This window comes from Branchiostoma lanceolatum, chromosome 8 (genome assembly GCF_035083965.1).
Source record: "Branchiostoma lanceolatum isolate klBraLanc5 chromosome 8, klBraLanc5.hap2, whole genome shotgun sequence".
NCBI lineage: Eukaryota > Metazoa > Chordata > Leptocardii > Amphioxiformes > Branchiostomatidae > Branchiostoma > Branchiostoma lanceolatum.
In genome coordinates, this window is record NC_089729.1 from 11,810,786 (window position 1) to 11,830,231 (window position 19,446).

At 41.3% G+C, this 19,446-nt stretch overlaps 2 protein-coding genes across 6 annotated transcripts; both read left to right on the forward strand.

Annotated features, from left to right (window-relative positions):
• The first annotated feature begins 207 nt into the window (after window positions 1-207).
• Window positions 208-5,798, forward strand: LOC136440318 (ankyrin repeat domain-containing protein 40-like). Of its 5 annotated transcripts, none has more exons than XM_066436282.1 (6): window positions 208-295; window positions 956-1,085; window positions 1,730-1,878; window positions 2,147-2,350; window positions 2,910-3,106; window positions 5,363-5,798. In XM_066436282.1, the coding sequence occupies exons 2-6, from the start codon at window positions 961-963 to the stop codon at window positions 5,489-5,491; spliced, it is 804 nt and encodes a 267-aa protein (XP_066292379.1). In that variant the 5' UTR covers window positions 208-295; window positions 956-960; the 3' UTR covers window positions 5,492-5,798. The 5 variants fall into 5 exon arrangements, with proteins under 5 accessions (XP_066292379.1, XP_066292384.1, XP_066292382.1 ...); XM_066436287.1 differs by having other exon boundaries at window positions 209-295; window positions 2,925-3,106; XM_066436285.1 differs by having other exon boundaries at window positions 242-295; window positions 959-1,085.
• Window positions 5,799-8,869: 3,071 nt separating this feature from the next.
• On the forward strand, window positions 8,870-15,594 carry LOC136440785 (potassium channel subfamily K member 2-like). Its single transcript, XM_066436895.1, has 6 exons — window positions 8,870-9,429; window positions 9,552-9,810; window positions 11,820-11,932; window positions 12,330-12,418; window positions 12,777-13,035; window positions 13,318-15,594. The coding sequence occupies exons 2-6, from the start codon at window positions 9,570-9,572 to the stop codon at window positions 13,624-13,626; spliced, it is 1,011 nt and encodes a 336-aa protein (XP_066292992.1). The 5' UTR covers window positions 8,870-9,429; window positions 9,552-9,569; the 3' UTR covers window positions 13,627-15,594.
• The last annotated feature ends 3,852 nt before the right edge of the window (window positions 15,595-19,446 follow it).

The window sequence follows — 19,446 nt, forward strand, 5'->3', positions numbered from 1 at the left end:
GCAGATGTTGGGAGGTAGATTTGTCACGTCCTTGCTCATTTTTTCATACGACAATCATGCGATGTGAAATCTGAACAATAACAGAGGATTGACAGCTAATAACACGTGTTGATGTCTTACTGACGTCAATAGTTGAGGAAAGGTCCTTCGTTTTTGGACACCTTTTGGTAATACAGTTTTCCCCCTGATCGCCAGATGACGCAACGGTTTGAATGTTCCACCCCTTTGTCGTAATGGAAGAGTTCATTGACCTTTAACCCACAGCTGTAGACCAAGACCACGTACACAGAGCCGGGTAGGAAATTATGATATTCCACTTTAATAACTGCATTTTCACGCCAAAATATCAACTTAATCTTATAATGCAGACTTGATATTTAGTGCATGCATATGTGATGATATGCTGAAGGCTCTTTAAATTAGAAAACTGCAACAAGAAGACTAAGCTGCTGTTATATGCATCAATCATGATATTTCTTTGAGGAGATCATACACCTGTGCAGAATATTTCAGATAAATATTTTGGTCTTGAAATTTCCAAGAACCAACACTGAGATCTTTGCATTTTTCGGTATGATGGTCAGTTTTTTTAATCTTTTATTATCTTAATTTTTTAAAAAATTTTTTTACGAGTTTACACAGTGCCTACTAGTACACTTCGCTTCTTGGCACTGAACTAACACTTTTGTTTATCAATTGCACCATCAAAAAAGGTATTATGCATCACAACAATAGAGAATGCTGCGTTACCTTTGTCATTCCTATGTGTGATGTAGTCAGTTTTCATCTACTAGAATGTGTATCTATATTATATATGTTACCTGTATAATTGCCCTTCGGCATAACACACCAGCTTCTTCGCAGGCTCTTGGTGTAGCAGCAGCAGCTGATTATATTACGCTGAATGGCCTGCAACACCTGTTCTTCTTTAAAGCAAGTTGTTTGTCTGTAACAGAAGGGATGGACCCAGGGAAAGAGAAGGAGGAGCGTCTGCGTGAAGCTGCGTGTGTGGGGGATGAGGACACGCTGTGCAGCCTGCTGTCCAGTGGGGTCGGTGTCAACTCTCAGAACCCTGTCAACGGATGGTAATGACATCAATACAAGCATTATTAGTTCATGTACAGTCAAACCTGATCAGCAACCACTCAAGGAACTGAGGTATAATGCGTTGCTGAGGACAGGGTGGGGTTATCTATGTAAAAACTGACGGGACTGTTTTAAAATGGTAGTTCGCTGCACCAGGTGGTTGCCCAACCAGGTTTGACTGTATCTGTACTAGTATTTGTAGAGCCTATATAACCACCATTTTGCATAAAGCACCAACTTGTCAGACAGGCAAGCTGTGATGGAGCAGGTAGAAGTTCTGACATTATGCCTACTAGTAGAGCCTTCATTTGCACCATGTTTACTTTGTGCACATTCTTAGATGCAGCCCTCATGATCAAGTAATCACATGTACATTACCTCAGGTACAAGAGTTGACAACTGTTGGCAAAGAATATAGCTGGAAGCTGAATACAGATAAATCAACAATATGGCATGCTTTAGTTAGATCATAGTTAAATCCTCGTCCCAGCTCCAATTGTACTTTTTCTCCATTTCAGCGTTCCAGGTATCAGCACAAAGTACAACCAGACATCCCATTTTGTTAGTTATGCCTGTAGTGTTTATGCAGTCCACACATGATATCACTGAAAATGTTCTTGTGTTTTCCTGTCCTACCTTGAAGGAGTCCTCTCCACTGGGCGGTCAAACGCGGCCATAAGAACATCGTCTCCCGCCTGCTGACCGCTGGAGCTGACCCGGCCCTACAGACCAGCCAGGGACAGGTGCCGGCCCAGCTGACCGACTCAGTGGACATCAGGAGTCTGTTGGGAGGTGGGTGCTTTGTTTGTATTGGAATTACACATTTAAGAGCTTATGCTCCACAGACTAGGAACGGAGAGGAAAGATCTCAGCTTTTTCCAGTCTTATTCTACAAGGAGTCTTTCGAAACAGGCCAAGGATCTGTATTTCAGGCAAGCATTGTCATGCAAATTAAGACAAAAAAAAATGTTACACAGACCTTTGACATCAGGATAATGCTTCAACCTTAGCAATGATAAATGTAATATACTGAAAATTTCCATTCATGTTTTTCTTCCAGCATCACCAGATGAGTCCCCACCCAAAACAGAGCCACTACCCATCACACCAAACTACATGGCCAACCCACCCTTCCCCTACGGCAAACAGGAACAGGGACCCCTATCTGCAGTAAACGGTAGTGCAGCTGGGGACAGAACAGCTATGGCACAGCCATTCTCTCATGTATCAGGGAGGAAGCAGTATACACCACCTGTAGATCAAGGTACAAGCTCTCTAGCATTGTGTACCATAGATTAATACTATACTATACTTATCTCTATATACTATACTGAATGAATACTAATTGTACAGTTCTTGGTGGCAAATGTGTTAGAAGTTGGCACATCGGAAACCAAATCCGTTGTGTCTTTTGGCACACTTATAGACAGATTAGCTGGAGAGGTCCAGTGGGTGTCACTCCACCGTCATGGTAGGAATATGGTGTTAAGTGCCTTTCCCAAGGGCACGATGTTGGGGCATAGTGAGCATCGAACCCGGGACCTATTGGTTCTGAGGCCAATGCTCTTACCGTTGCACCACACTGACGCCGAGTGTGTGTACCATACATGCAAGTTATATATGGCCTTCTCGGACAGTATTTTATACCATTATGGTAAAACCCTAAAATTCACACCAGCCCTACAGCATCGGATAAGCAGTCCTATACAATGTACATGTACTACAGTTATAGCCACAAAAAGGCTATAGGTCTACCTTTAGATGCCCTTACTTACATGCTTATCTGAAAGTCAATAAAGAAATATGTTTTTCTTAAATTTTAGCTTATGTTTCACCAGAGCTTGTGCTGAAGGTGAGAGTGGCCAACCCCATGCAGATGGAGAACGACTTTATCGAGATTGAGATGGACCGGTCCAAGCTGACCTTCCGCGACCTGCTGGCCGCGTGCTGTCGTGAGCTCCAGGTGCAGCCGGAGAAGGTGCAGAAAATCCGCAAGCTGCCCAACACCATGCTCAGGAAGGTAACAGGCGTGGGTGTTTTTCATAATGTACAGGGACATTTAGGCATAGAAGTGGGCAACCTCAAGCCAACCATACACACTCACCCCGCATCTTCAGAAAAGACGCTGTAGCCGCATGTTCCTGTTTAGAACTTTATTCAACCCCTCATCCAGTTTGGCCTTGTGTGTGGCTTTTTCGATGGTTAGGCTCAAAACAGGGATATTTAATTTGAAACAAACATGTTATCAGTACTTCAAAATACAAGCTTTGTTGTTGTTTTGTTTGCCATGTATTGTCAAAGTTACTGTATCTGATTTTTTATTGAAGTACTCTCACCTCTCAAATAGAAGTACCCCCTGGAATAGAAGTACCCCCCGGAGAAATTTTCAAAATGTAATATAAGTACCCCCTGGAATAAAAGTACCCCCCGGAAAATTTCAAAAATCGACAGTGGAGGCTAGGTAAACTGTGTCCATACATGTACAACTGTCACTGTCAGAGGGAAATAAGATAATAAGCAGGTAGGTAACTTATATTTAGTCAATTATGCCATACCTATTAAGTATATAGATATTGAACAGAATAACTGTCCATAGCTTGTTCAAATCATGATGATCTTCCTCGCCTCTTCGTAAAATATAATAGTAATATTGAAAAATTGGGCATAGGTTCCCCGCTATGACCCCTAACCGGGGGCCACGGTGCTTTCAAATTCAACAAGTGAAAATGTACATGATACATGTTTTTTCTACTTGGAACTTGAAGCAAGTGATCAAAGAAAATTGTTATATCATTTTATTATGACTGACAATCAGTGACATATAACAAAGATCATCAGAGTACTTTTAAAAGTTAAATGTACCTGATCATAAAAGACATCAACCACAAAAAAACACAAATATGAACACAGTCCTTCCACAGAAGAAATATGTCTATAAACTTTTGCTCCATAGCGTCGAAAACAAAGTGAGACGCTCGGATTTCGAGTTCCCGCGGTAAATCCCACAATATTGAATAGAGATCGACTGTAAAAGTAGCTCAACGTCACAGACCGCACATACTAAGAAGTTACCCATTACGTGTTGACACTAGAAACCCGCGATGAACCGCCAAAATTGGGAAAATCTTACGATTACTTAAAAAAATGAACCCTCTGAAAATAAATATGGCGCTGTGTGTCTATCGTTGCCCAAAAAATATAATATTTCCATGCGTTTACGGTATCATTTTAAAGATCGGTATCCGCACTACGCAATATGCTGCTAGTTTTACTGTCGCCATGCCTGAGAGCGGCGGCCATGTTTCGCGATTTCGCGCTGTTGTTTACCGAATCATATCGGACATATTTCTGCCGTTTTAGAGATTTTGTGGCCTCAAAACACATATCACAAGGGAAGTTAAGTTATGATTGTTGTTTTAACGTGTTATGTCTTCTGCGAACAAATAATTCTTCCGCCGCGCTGCCGATACTACGGATATAGTGGTCAGAAAATTATTATTCCCCGTGCAGACGAGCACCCTACTCCACACGTGTTTGATCAGCGTGCTTTGGTTTACGATGTAAACAGAGACTATCAAAGTTATTTATATGAAAATTGTATTTTAAAATGTCAATGTCGCGTCTTATTTTCCGGTTTACTTTGTAGCGTCATAGCGATATCGACCGATATGTTACGAGTGCCGCCAGGATACTTTTCACAAGGCCGTCAAAGCGGCGAGAAAATCAACGCCGGTAGGCCGAAAAATAGCGAATTACGAGCAAAAATACCGGGGAAATATGGGCAGAAAAACCTTAACTTACGATTTTAGAGGGATTCCTGGTTTGCAAAGCCTCAATTTTTCAAAAAATAATAAACGTACCGTCTAGAATAAGAACGTACAGGGTGGAACTATTGGCGAAAAAAAATAAACGTACCGGTACGTTTATTTGAGAGGTGAGAGTAGTTGATCAATAAATCTGATGTCTAAGTACAGAATGTTCTCCCGGTCCTTTCCAAATACTTTGTACTTTAAACATTTTCCAATGTAAAAGTGCATGATGCATACAAAGAAAGGTTTTCTCTCATGCTCATGAGGTAACAGGCTATACATCTCTTTGAATAATGCACAGTGATATTTGGTTTGTTAATGACCTGTCTGCAGTACTTCACACTTGTTCCTGATGAGATTTGTTTGAATGTGTTCTACGCCAGCGCATGGGATTACTTGATTTGAACAGTGCATCAGGAGAATACTTGATATGCTGATTATGATTGTGATACGCAACTATTTTCCAGGACAAGGATGTCACCAGACTGCACGACTTCCAGGAGATTGAGCTGGTCCTAAAGACGACCAACAAACCAGTCAACCCGCAGTACGTGATCAGTCCTTCCACTGACGGACCAGCATCCTTTGTGTACTAGCAGGAGACCTTTGACCCCAATGGGGCCTGCGCTGTTGCATAGTGTCACTGTATCTTCGCTGAACACTGAAACAAGCAAGGAAGGAGCTTGGTATCAGTTTCTTACCCACCCTCCTCCAGCACGGCTGAATGTGCTCGGCAAACCCTCCCCTCATCAGTCCTGCTATTCTAACCCGACACTGGCTCCTGGCGACGTTACCACCAGAACAGCTTTCAGCCAATCAGAGGAGTGCCACAAGCTCATCTTGTGGAAACCGCGAACTGGGAAGCTATCAGCCAATCAGGTTACGTCTTACATCACTATTTTGGGTTCAGAACAAAATAATGGCTGTTTGTACCAAATAAGGCTACTAGTAGCTCATTGCTTATTCATGAGCAACTGTCAGTAACATTGCCCAGGAGCCGGAATCAAGAGTAAGAATAGCAGGGTTGATGTCAGGAGGGTTTGCCGAGGCATTCAGTCATGCTGTTAAAAAGGAGGGTGCCTCCATCAAGGCAGCCCTAAACTAAAGGCTGTGTTTCAGAACTTTTTAAAGCCATTTATATCCACTGTGAAGCTTATGATAAAGGGGGAAGGGGGGTAAGTTGACAAATGCAAGTGTTGTCATTTTGACTCTGTCTGCATTTATGGATATGCAGTTTTCACATGTTGTATAACGTTACATAGATAGCTTAGTGTTTGTTGTACATGTGTATTGTCATCTTAAAATTTATCATAGCAGTTAGTTACATGATCTTTACAACTGAATCTTGTTCTTCACAGTAAATTAGGTGAATGTGAATGATTGTGAATATGTATGTGAAAGTTGCTTACCATGCAGTCAATAATTAAGTTTTGCAACTTGTGTTTTGATACACTGTATGTTGTCTTGGTTTTGTTTACATTTGGATTCTTGCTACAAGATGAAATCTTAAATTCTTCTAATTTTTTGTATTCTTGTCGAAAAGAGAGAAAACCTTAAAGTTTTGCTGGCATCACTCTTGGTGTTTGCTCATTTTGAGAAAGAGGTTGAAACGTGTGGAAAAGTTGTCGGAGCCTATTTGTGTCTTGTATTGAAGCAATACAGACGCAGTATATGTAGTATAGTATGATAGATGCAAGGATAATAGAAGAAAAGCTTTCACGGTAGAAGATTATTATCCTAGTAGCAATTACCACTGTCTCCTAGAAGTACGCATTAAAAAATAATAGCAAAACATGCAGTGGACTTTATGTAATCAATTTGTCTCCAGAAAGCCGTAGATATGTAAATTATTTTACAATAGACTTTATCCTTCAGCTGATTCCATTTAAGTTAAGATTGATCAGAACATTGTTGTTGTGAAACGGTTCACATGTGTGTTAAAACGTCCTTACTTGTTGGATGTGTTTGTGTGTTTAACCATCTTTACTTGTTCCAGGTAATGGTTGTGTTATTGTGTGTATAAGCCATGTCTAAGTCTGTGTGATCTGCAGTGAAAGACATGTTTGTATAACATTTCATGGCACCAGTGCTGAATCCTGACGTTGCTCTACAACAATGTTATCTTAGCTGCCAATCACATTTGCTTACATATAGATGAATTCTAAACTGCAGCACAGAAAGTGTGAGCACAATTGTCTGCTGTACATATACAATACATCGATGAAGATTAGACATCCATGTAATAAGATACGCCAAAAAAAAGCAATTACTCAAACAACTGGATATGATTTTGGAAATTTCCAAAATCATATCCAGTTGTTTGAGTAATTGCTTTTTTTGGCACATATACAATACAGTCATGGACTGGCATGTATTTATTCTCAGACTGATCATGAGAGCAGTTGTTACCAAACAATTTCTTATTTATTTAGTTAGTTTATTATATCATTTTATTATCATTTTTTGTCACTTTCTTGTTCATATATGAGGTTAACAGTACTTAAAACTGACTCATTCAGTCACCTGTGGTAATTTCCTCAAAGGAGAGCTTGTTGCTTTGAAGAATTTAGGTCAAAATGTATTCCATTATGCATGAACAGCTTTTCACTTTTGTTGCCTCCATGACATAGCAGTACTCGTCTTCCATAGTCCATTATAGTGAGAGGCAATATGTCTTCTGTCTCTCAGCGATAGTTATTTACAGTCGAATAGCAAATGTTGGCTTCTACTTCTATCATGTGATGGATCAAACTATTTAATTGTCGCTGGTTGGAAGAGTGATATTTATTTACCACTCAAATTTAGAAATAAGAGACATTTGGAAAGATGAGTTATTGTGTTTTGTTGTGTTTGATGGATGTGGTTTGTTTTGCAATATAAGTTTGACTTAAGTCTGCGTTGAATAACATGCAGACTGTACATATCATTTCATGACCTCTGACCTCTCAAGAAGAGTCCAGATCTAGACCGGTAGTGGTATGAGTAAGAAATAACGATTTTTATTTGTTTTCTTTGGCATTTTAATATTTTTTTCATATAACACATGTTTTGTTGATTATGATTTCAGTTATATTTTACTTACTTAGTGTTGTGTCCTATATTACAATGTTGTCACTAGTTTATGATAGTGATTAATGTGAGTAATTTTTGTAATACTTTCCTTCAAATTTGTCTGTACCTTAGGAGTCAAACAACATTCCTGCATATGATACATATCTAAAAGGTGCCATTCCTCACAGATCAGTGCGTTTTCTCAGTAAGTTAAGAATGAAGTACTCTCTACCCCGAAGTCTGTTGACACATGACACCAATGTCCATGTCACGACTTTGGAACGGCACCAAAGCTCTCGGCATGCTTGTTCATAAATCTTGTCCCAAGTCCAGCCTTAATTAGAAAAAGTTCAAGTCCTTCCCGCACCAGATGGTGCACAGAACGGCGCCCATCTCCGCTTCAATGGCCCTTGGGCCACACAACTTTTTGCAATCACTACAGCAGGGGGCTAGTCCACTGTTGGTGGCGTATGTTTAACTTCAATACTCTTTACCGAATGCTGAGTGCTGAGCGGAGAAAGCAGTATGTACCATTTTTAAAGTCTTTGGTATGATTCAGCCGGGGATTGAACTCACGATCTACCGTGTGCAGAAAAGCACTCTACCAACTAGGTCAATATATGCATCACTCTTGTACTGGGAGGTTAAGATAACAATCTGGTATTTCGATTTAACATGCTTCCCCTGCTCGAGACAAACAACAAATGATGAATGTTGGAATGAAATAAGATTTGTCCAGCAATGTAGGTTACCGGTATATTTTACAGGTCACTTGCGAGTACTTTGTAATATACTACCATGCGATGTTGACCAATAGTCTCAGACGGGTAAAGTGCGCGCAAGGGAACTGAAGGGTTCAGCTGTAAAAGCGCACGCCTCTCAGGTGACAGGGACCTAACAACGGACGCCAGCCCCATGACCCGTGCAACATCTTACCTTTACAAGCAGGTGGGCCATAGAAACGGTCTCTGAAGCTTTGCGTGTCAGATATTTCACCTGCGGAGAACATAGTGAATCTTCCACCACTGTTCGAATACGTTCAACCTAAGGACAATTAAGTAATTGCCATGACGACGCGAGCTACCCAAATGTAACATTTTCGACGTATTTGTCATGTTCGAATCCAGACTGTGACGAGAAAAGGCCTTTTAGCTTTTTACGGACTTCGGCCTTTCTTTGCACCTGTTGGCTTCTGAAGACTTAACAAAACGTCAGCAGTGACGACAACGACTGCCATTGGTTATCGGCTTCCATTTTGTGGAACAAAGACGTCTGTGTCCTAATCACGAGGACGCATGCTCCGCCCAGGTGAATTAAGCTGTGTACACACAAAACACACGACTTTCTGTTGATGTTACCTCAGTAAGACTTGTGTCAGTGTTTTAATGTGTTTTAGAGGACGGGTTTCTCGCTTTGGTCGCAGTGATTGAATCAACAGGGGAGGGCTAGACAGCCGCAGGTCTCACGCCACTTTACGCACCAGGTAACTCAATGACCTACTTGATTACAATCTTATTTACTCCTTCTCACCTAGCGTTTGCCAAAAGTTTACGTTGGACAGAATTAGACCAACTCGACCCACACTCTGTGTTCCTTGGTTTACAGATATAAGACAACAGCAAGATGAAGTGGAAGAAACTTCTGCCCCTCTTTCTCGTCTTCATGGCATTCCTGTTCTTCGGGGCCTGGATCTTTAAGACGTTGGAGGAGACGTATTACGTGCCAGGCGAGGTCAAGATCAATCGTGACCTTGAGGACATCATAGTGGCCATCGCCAGGCAGGTGAACGTCAGCGTGCCAGAGGAAGAGGTCCGGGCTCACATCGAGGCCGTGCGGACAGGGAGGTTGCCTATATCCACAAATGGTGAGAACACACATTGGCATTGAATTAGATGCATAACACAGCCAACCTGTTCCAATGCTGTGAATTACGTATATACGACCTCCCTCTGTCACTGGTAAAACTCTAGTTCACACCAGTCCTACAGTATTGACTATGGCTGAACAGTCCTAATGGCAACCTCTACTGTACATAATAGCCTAAGGGTAAAACATAATGGTTAAGCCACGCACTTTTTAAAGCAAGAGTAAGTCTCAGTTAAGTCTTTTTGTCTTTTGATTAGTCTCCATTTATTTACTTACTAAACTCACAACTTGTGTTACTGTTTCAAGCATTCTATTGACCAATAAATGATACATGTGTCAGGAAGTAACACTCCAAACTATCAAACAAATAGATCAACATCAATTTCTGGCCAGTTCAACCTTTTATTTACCGAGGTAGGAAGTTGTGATGAATACCATTCTGGCCCGTGACGGCTCTTTGGTCTTCTACAACACAACAAAGACACTTTCTGCACGTTATGTCAACAGCTAGACACCAGGCGTTTACATGCTTCTATATGCTTCCATTGGAGTGAATGAACAACCATTCAACCAAACATTCCCCAAATATTACAACGTGTAATATATTATCAACGCTGTCACCATTTACATCACTGTCCCCGTGTGGTTGACGATTGCATACATCTTGGTTTGTTGTTTTGAACGCGTCGCTGATCATGCGTTCAACTATATAAAGCTACTCAAAACAAAGAATCTGACCTCCCTGACCTCATGTCTCCACGTCAACACAAACATTCCATAGCATGGCGGCAAGGTATGTCCATGACTTGTTTGGAGTCGTTCTTGCCAGAGGCTCCAGTCCTGAACTGGTATTTAATTAACAGAGAATCTCTGACATGTGGCAGTTATAATACTGTTGTTGGGTGAATAAAGAACTTGGAATTGCATTTTGGACATGTACAGTCATCAACTGTTGATGTAGTTACGGCCGTTAGAAACACGTAGTTTGACAGAAGTAGTTCACAGAATATTAAAACTAACACTGTAAAAAATGTGTTGAAGGAATGCATGGCATTGTATAAAGTATGATGACAACAGATGGAACCATAATCTGGAATATTGTCAGCAAGATGATTAATAGAAAGTGCATGTCATGAGTTTTTATGCGAGGCTTTGACTAATATGTTAAAGTTAAATGTTTATTTGTTATCAAAGAACACACCAAACTTATTGATAAGAGTAGGGTTCCTTCCCGGTGGGACGGTGTGAGTGGTTGAAAACCTGCAGTCCTATGGGGCAATTGTCGTATTGAGGTCACCTGAGTTAGTGCCGAATGGCAGCCGCTCCAGACCCTTGCGATCTAGCCCCACCAATTGTAATTTACTTGCAATTCATCCTCTGGCTGCGAAGAGAGAGAGTAGTCGGCTCACCCAATAATAATAATATATGTGTCTAAAGGCTAAACGAAACTCACCTGGTTCTAATAACCCCTCTTCTACAGATAACAAATACAGGGTCCTTACAGCATGTACACAAGACTAAGGAGCAACAAGTTGATGTGTAGTTTGCTGTCGTACTTGTATTTGTGCGGTACAGAACAAGGCATAGCTGCAGGGATTAGAGGACAAGAGGCTGACTCAGACGTGTCCATTGACGATCCGCCGGCCGGCGCCGACAGTCGCTCATTGTTGTCCCTTATCTTTCCCACCCTCCCTACAGGTGTTGAAGCTCTCACCTTACAGGTATTTCCGAAAACTTCTCAGGTGAGTAACGGTCGCCTAAAGCCAACTTGAAGGTACAACAACAAACGGCTCGGCTGTGAGGTGTATCATAAGGCGACAAGACGGAAGCACCATCTTGATTGCGCCTTAAAGCCTGAAACAATGCTAGATGATATGCAAAATAATGCCACCTCGATGTCTATAGGGCAGTGCGTTGGGGGAGGAAAGACAGAATGTGTTTATATTTTTATGTAGACGGTACAAGTTGTTGAATAGTGTGCCATTGTTGTTTTGTTTTTCCGCCAAGGCACGACGACTGAACCGTATCACATGGATTACTTCGATGCCTGGTTCTTCTGTATCACGTTCATCACTACCATAGGGTACGGCTACATCACACCGAGGACTGTGGGTGGGAAGGTGGGTGTTCTCATCGTATGTTGTTAAGCATACGTGTGTTGACTAGAATGTAACACATAATATAGGCTTCAATAATGATTCCATCTTGATTAAAATCTATCATGACAACACCTGTCAAAATAGTATTCTAAACCAATGGAAACGATACGTTGATCATAAAGGTTAGACACCCAGGTAGTAAGATACACCAGATACACTCAAGCAACTGGATAAACTTTTGAAACAGTTCGTTAAATGGAATCGATAAACGATGATTAACTGATGTGTTTATGCAGCATGTTTGCAACTTGAATTTTGTTCCTTTCCAACAATTACAATTTCAGTTCAAGTACTGGTATACATGCGTATTCTTTATGTACATTTCAACCAAAACGTTTCACATTTCTGTCCTATCTAGTTATTCTGCATCGTGTACGCTTTCTTGGGCATCCCCGTGACGCTGATCATGCTGACGGCTATTGGACGGAAGCTAGGAGACACGAACAGGTGAAACAACAACTGTGACAGTATCTACGGCAAAAATATCAGGGTAGCAATTACTGCAATAAGACGTAGAACGCTGGGGAATACGTGACGAGATGTTATCGAATTGTGAGATTTTGTTCTTTTACGTACCCTATATGCATATTTGATCATAGTTTAGAAGAAGTGTACGATTAAAGCTACATTGCATGTCCATCGTGTTACTTTATTCATTTATTTATCTATTTATTTGAAATAATCTCCTGGAAAAGAAGCTGTCACTTATTCATACTTTATTAGGTAGACAGCTAATTATCAAGGAGAGGGTCGAACTCCCATAAACTCCAACTCCAATTCATTTCTTTGTTCTTTTTTTTTAAAGATGGGTTGAGAAGAAGGTCCAGAAGAAGTTACCCAACCATCCCGGACGGATCCGGGTCGTCACCATCCTCATCGTGGTGCTGACCAGCGTCGGCATCTTCTTCTTCGTGCCGGCAATCATCTTCACCATCGTGGAGGGGTGGAACTTCCTGGACAGCCTGTACTACTGCTTCATCACGCTCAGCACGGTCGGCTTCGGCGACTTCGTCTCCAGCGTCAATCACCAGTCTTCCACGTACTTCGGCTTCGTTCTGTATAAGGTAAGATCTGAGTCTAAAGCGGGTTAATCATAGTATAACTGGCAAGTGTGGTCAATGTTTACCACGAAATCTTAAAAAAAGGTGATCTTGTATAGTCTTACTCCTCCAGTATGACCGGTAAGTCCGAAGATACTTCAGTTCAGGCGTCCAGTTGACAGCACTGCCAGCGATCATCACATAGCTCATATATATATCTTAATCAATTCATAACAGACCATCAGTTTCTTGTTAGGTACTAGTACTAGATTAAAAAAACGCGATGTGCCTTCTGTGTTCTATCAGGTGATCGTGTTCTTGTGGATCATTGTCGGCCTGTGTTTCCTGGCGGCGGTGTTCGACCTGATCCAGGAATGGCTGAAAGGTCTGAAAACCAAGGTGAACAGGAACATGAAGGACCTGAGCGTGGACCAGTTCGGCCACCTGGTCAGCAGGATGCACGTGGAGGGAGGGAAAGGTCTGGGGAAGATCACCGATATCACCAAAAGGAAGAAAGAACGCGCGAGGCAGTCCCTCTCAAGGAAAAACAAAAACCCCGACGAAGAAACCGCGACTGACGGCACGGCTGGCAGTTACATTCAACAGGAATGGTAAAATGTTAGAATAAAAAGTCTCTTTTTACACATCAAGCAAGTGATTTGTTCAATCGACGTTTCCGTGACCATCTGTCATCTTCCTCAAGGCAATTCTGACTGGCTCACATGTGCACATTGCTTGGTTGTGTAAAAAGAGTCTTTTTATTCAGTACTTACCAACCTGATGTACTCTCCGAGTAGAGGAGTGGATTTGGCTGGTTTTGGACGTGTTTTGGGCGTTATTGTCGGGCTTTCTACTCTGTCAGGGTTTTTTTTTCACGGGTGGGTTGAGACAAAAAAACAGGACATAGTAGAAAGCCCAACAAAAACGACAAAAACACGCCAAAAACCAGTCGGACCCACTCCTCTGCTTGGAGAGTAAACCTGATGAAACTATTCACGGAGGTAAAATGTTAGGCCACCTTCCACTTGACGTTGATCGCTGGGCGATCGTACCTACCTTACGGTACCTACCGTAGACCTTAGATCCTCCCGCAACCTCGTTACATAGGTCGACCGTACACCGACCAAAAGTGATTTGTGTGACCCTCGATTTTTTTATTGGAAAATGCATGAAAAAAGTAAAAGTCTAAGCATGATCTAAAAGCTGGTTTGTTACGCCGAAGGGCGGTTATACCGGCTATAAAGATACAGACAGATACAGATGAAATGCAACAATTGCATAAAACGTGACAAGAATAGGAATAGGGAGTTAGCGACCATAGAGAACTGTTGTTTGCATGTGATTCTTACAACTACTAGCGATAACGGCGTGAACTGCACTTTCCCTTTTTTGACATTTGTGCAACAATCATTATTACCCCCCTTCCAATCGACTTTTGAAACTGAGATTAGAATCAGCCATGACCCGACAAGTCCTTGCGCTCAAAAGGTTTATTGGCGGTCGGATCAAATCATTTCTAAATAATGCCATAATTGTCAATCTGAAAACATCCTTTAAAAGCTGACACGTGCACCTGCCCACATCGAACTGGTGAGTTCGTTGTGCCAGATGTATTCGTCAAGGCAAACTAGGAAGCGATTCGTCGGGTCATGGCTGATTCGAATCTGAGTTTCAAAGAGGTCGATTGGACGGGTGTATTTTGCGTATGTCTATTATGCTATTATAGTAACATGAACATCTCGGATGGTATGTTAGAGAAGCAATAAAAGATATTCGACTTAGTGTACAGGGCATATAATAAGAAGGATTTTAGGAATTTTGATGCTGCAGTTTTCTTCGATGAGCTTAAGAAGCCTTCTTTCTAGATAAATAATCATGTTTTGCAATGTTAAATTCTTAAAATAGACTTTTTAGATAATGAGGCTCATTAAATGATTGGCAATATAACCAATGTATTTCCCATTTCACCATGTATCCTGTACAGTGATCAGGACTGTTTGCATTTTGATAGCTCCCGCCTAGTCATATCAAAGCACTAGAATGCTATATGTGATAAACGTACATATGTCATCTGAAAAAGAGTGTTTTCAAATGTTCAATTTTATACTCACTTTCATATCAATGCTTAACACCTTGTAGGGTTATGGTAAATAACTTTACAACCAGGGTGTATTGTAGCCAAAATTTTAACAAGGCTTACTCTAATATCAATCGAAAAAAAGGTAAGCCAGATGACATAAAGTTTTGATTAATTTTGTGATGAGGAATAAACTGTTTTGTAATCTTTACCTCTCCGTAATGTAGTTTATTGTCGTTTGTACTACTTTTGTTATTGCAAAACTTTTCCTCTTGCGACCTCTATGCCATTTTCTTTGTTAAGTCCTCAAAAGCATCAAATGTAAACGTTTAGAGATATAACCAAATTGTTATGTCTGTTTCGTATTGCAGCTTACGTGGTAGGATATTTGATATTCAATGATAAGCCAAACGGCTTGCGCTATTGCACTTCAGTGTGCTAATTATGTTTATCAATCTTTTATTCTAACATATCAGGATATGATAATAAAACAGACACAACAATGAGCGTTTGTAATTTTCCTGCTAATCACGTGTAAGAGGATATCTGTATTGACGAAATTGCTCATGTTCAATAGACATGCCTCACGTTTTGAGTACTCTGAGCAGAGTTGAAAAGTAAGAAAGTATTTTAGCACTTATAGTAAGTTACTACTTGTTACGAAACTGTTTTCTGTCCCTTCATGTCTTTCAGGTAGATGCGTTTCTAATCTGACTCACTGTCTAATAGCATACAAGAATTTGCAAAAATGACAAAGGAAGAAAACTGAAGAAACCACACCATCTGGTTTTTATTTATAATTTTTCTCGTAGACCTCTAATCCGTCAACTTTTTCAACTGTTTTTGAAAATGGCAATTACTTACCAGTGTCGAGTTTACCCCAGACAGAGTATTCTGCTTTTCTCTACAGACTCATTACCGTTCAGTTTGAATGCCGTCCAACGTCTTTGTCGTAATTTGCGCAAAGACATCATTACCTTTCATCCACAAAGTAGCCTGAAGTTCGACTAGAAGTACCTCATTTACACGACGTACCAGCTGTCACCTTCTCGTCTCAAATCTTCGACTCTCGGAGACGTCTATAAAGGCAAAGTCTTCTTGTCATCGCAGCCGTAGCCGCACGCGTGGAAGCTGTCAGCATCAGACCGCGCCAACTCAAGATTGCGCTCGCCAGTGAGGTGAGGTTTGGTTCTTGTTGTGAGGTGGCAATTTGGCTTTTCGTGATTTCAAAGCGACCATGTATGTTCATATCTACCTCATCTACAGATCCAGATGGCGTTCATTCATCTTGTATGTATTTTCTTGTTCTTACAATTCCGTCGTTACTGTGTCTTGTTTCCCCGTTTTACCCCATGTGTGGCCATGTCATAATTTCATTTCTTAAATTAAGAAAACATGATCCGGGTTTGCAGTCCCCGGGGAATCGGTATAACCCATGACATGTTGAACTGTGTTGGCCGTTACCCGGGCATTGCAGAGACGGCATTCTCTTCTTCACACTTACATATTTTAGTTGCTTTAGAGGATTTCTTTCCTTGTTAACAGTTAGATGGTACTGAAATGGTACAAAAACAACCACAGGTGTAGATCGGAAAGTCGGTTATTCGAGGACATCAGCTTACCTGTAGATGTTCTAAGCCAAGTCGTGCACATGGCCTGTAAGGTATCAGTGTTTTGGAACGGGTTTCAGTACCTGTCCGCCCCTAGTCGAAAGAAAAAATTCATGTCTCAGGCATGTTTGGTAATTTCAACATTTTTCGAAATGTCCGCGTTTAATTGGCGAAAATTCATCCTGTAATAAAGTTGGTAGCGATTATTCATTTAATAATACTTAGGCCTACTGCCCCTCTTCAGGCGTACGTCACAAAATAGGTCCCTCCATCTCATGCGGTCCTGGGCCTTCTGTACTAGCTGTTCCCATGTGTATCCGGTTACCCTCACGTCACGTGTCCTTAGGTCTTCCCCTCTTTCGCTATATCTCGGTGAGTTCCATGCGAAGGCCTCTCTTGTGGTGATAGTGTGAACTCTCGTTTCTAATGAGAAAAAAAAATCAGCCATTATCTACCCATCAGAACCGTGTTCAATCCAACAATCAAATGTGGTCTTTGGAAGGTTTTCTTTTTTCTACGTCAAAATTTCCACTGGTTCAGTTTGCATTTAAAAGAATATTGATATCAATGTGTTTTACTGATTTTGCCGAGTGTAAGGAGCAGCCATCATCAATTTTGGTTGTTGTTGGAGTATGAATGCCCCATGTGCATTGCAAATAAGATATTGTTGTTGGGTAAGACAGTTGACTAGAATAGGGTTTCAATTATGTAAGATTGGACGGCACTGTTTAATGTAGCATTTACTTACGACTGGAGGTAGTTTTTTTTAAACATTTTCTTCAAAGTACTGCAAGTGAAAAATAACTTGAGAAACGATATATATATATATATATATATATATATATATATATATATATATTGAACATTTCGTCGATCCCTTCTTGTGTGTCTCCGCATCAGTTCTTCGATGCTGCAGCCTGATGTTTGCAGCGTAACCGATGATCAGGAAGGTTCTCGTTTTCAAGAGCACGCCGCCTAGTCATAACAAACACCGGCACGGCACTTGTCATACTACACTGCGTGCTATCATATAGACACCCAATGCAGCCTCAAAGTGATGATAACAAATACATAATTATGATAAGGGAATAAGCACTGGTTCATGTATCACGCAATCATACAATCTCCAGCTGTCACGGGCTGATTGGGCCTCCTCCCCGAGAGTTTGTGGCCAAACAACTCTAACTCGAAAACCATTCCCATTGCAACCGAAAGGAGCTCAAGATTCTTTATCACTTTGGAAATCCAATACTTGTCATCATATGTAGCTTCCAACAAAATGATAATCGCCCCATGCCATCACAAATACATACATTTCTTGATATGAACCTATCGAACGATAGGTTCATATCAAGAAATCCGAATAAACAGTTATGAGTTATACACATGATTAAGATGTTCCCAATTTTCCTGACTTATAGTTGTCGGCCAACAATATTCTATGGGCCTGAACAGTGGGAGGACTGATAGAAGCGGGATTTAGTCAGGCTACTTGTTACACGATGAAGGATGGAAGACATTGCCTCCAACGCCTCTACGTGCAGGACTAGCCGCCCCTGGATGACCTGAGGTCAGTGGCCAACAACACGGTGTTTGTAGTCGTGTTGGCCACGACCCAAGGTCTTGCTGGAGTGGATGTGGCCTCCGTGACCCTGTATATATGCAAGGTAGTAGCAGTCCACTGTGTTCTGCTGCTGCAGTGCAGTGGTCTGGAAACCCTGCAGCTATAATCAGTCTTTCTTCAATTCTCTCCACTTTGTCCGGTTCATCGCAAGCATCCTTAGCTCCCGAAGTTTTCTTCCAGTCCGCAACGCTCCTAGACCTCTTTCTTCCAGGTCTGTCCTCAGTAGACTCAGTACGTTCTTGCAGTGTCTTCCGTTCTGGATCTGTATGTATTAGATGCTATCAATGCGAAGTTCAAAGCCTGTTGTGCAGGTGTGTCGGTCGGCATTCTTAGAATGGGCCCGAACATGGACCACCTGCCATGATTCACTTTTGCAAGGTACGAATCTGAAAGTTGATTATCTAACATAAACAATACCCAGGAACAATACCCAAAAATCGAGGTGATTAAAACTTCCCCACCAGTACTATCGTAAAACTCATTGTACGACTAGTACGTAATTACAATCCTCACTAGATAATTAGGATGTCAAGTTTTATTCTATACCTTTATTTTGTATAATGCTTTAATATTTGTCGCCACACATTGTACCGTGTACAATTGTCGTGCAATAAATTTCTTCTACATAGCTTTGTTGATAAACAAAGCGTGGAGTTCGATACACAAGTTAAGGTTAGATGTGACGAGTTATTGGATGCATGCAGTACAACCAGGATGCACCAACGCTGGTGTATCACTCTGAAGCTGTTCTTGTTGAATTTAACATGTACAGACCAGCAGTGTCTCATCAATGTGGTTTACAAGCCGATGTGATAGGCGAAATTGTGTTGAATCTATATTGGGTGTAGTTTCGTTTAGCTGCCAATTGCAAGGTACTCATAACAAGCTGAAGAGTTTGGGCAAAGTATCAGAAAGGATGGGAAATCTGAGTGTGTATTTTAATCCTCGTACCAGCTTACGGACTTAAGCCTAGCCTACTTCTAGAGTCAAAATATTGGTCTCCATGAGATCGTCCTTTCTTGACAGACCGGTGGAGAATGGTCAAACACGTATTAGCAGCTGTGTTGGCCGTTTCCATTGGTCTTCCAGGGACGGGATTTTCGACTGACAATACTGGACAATCC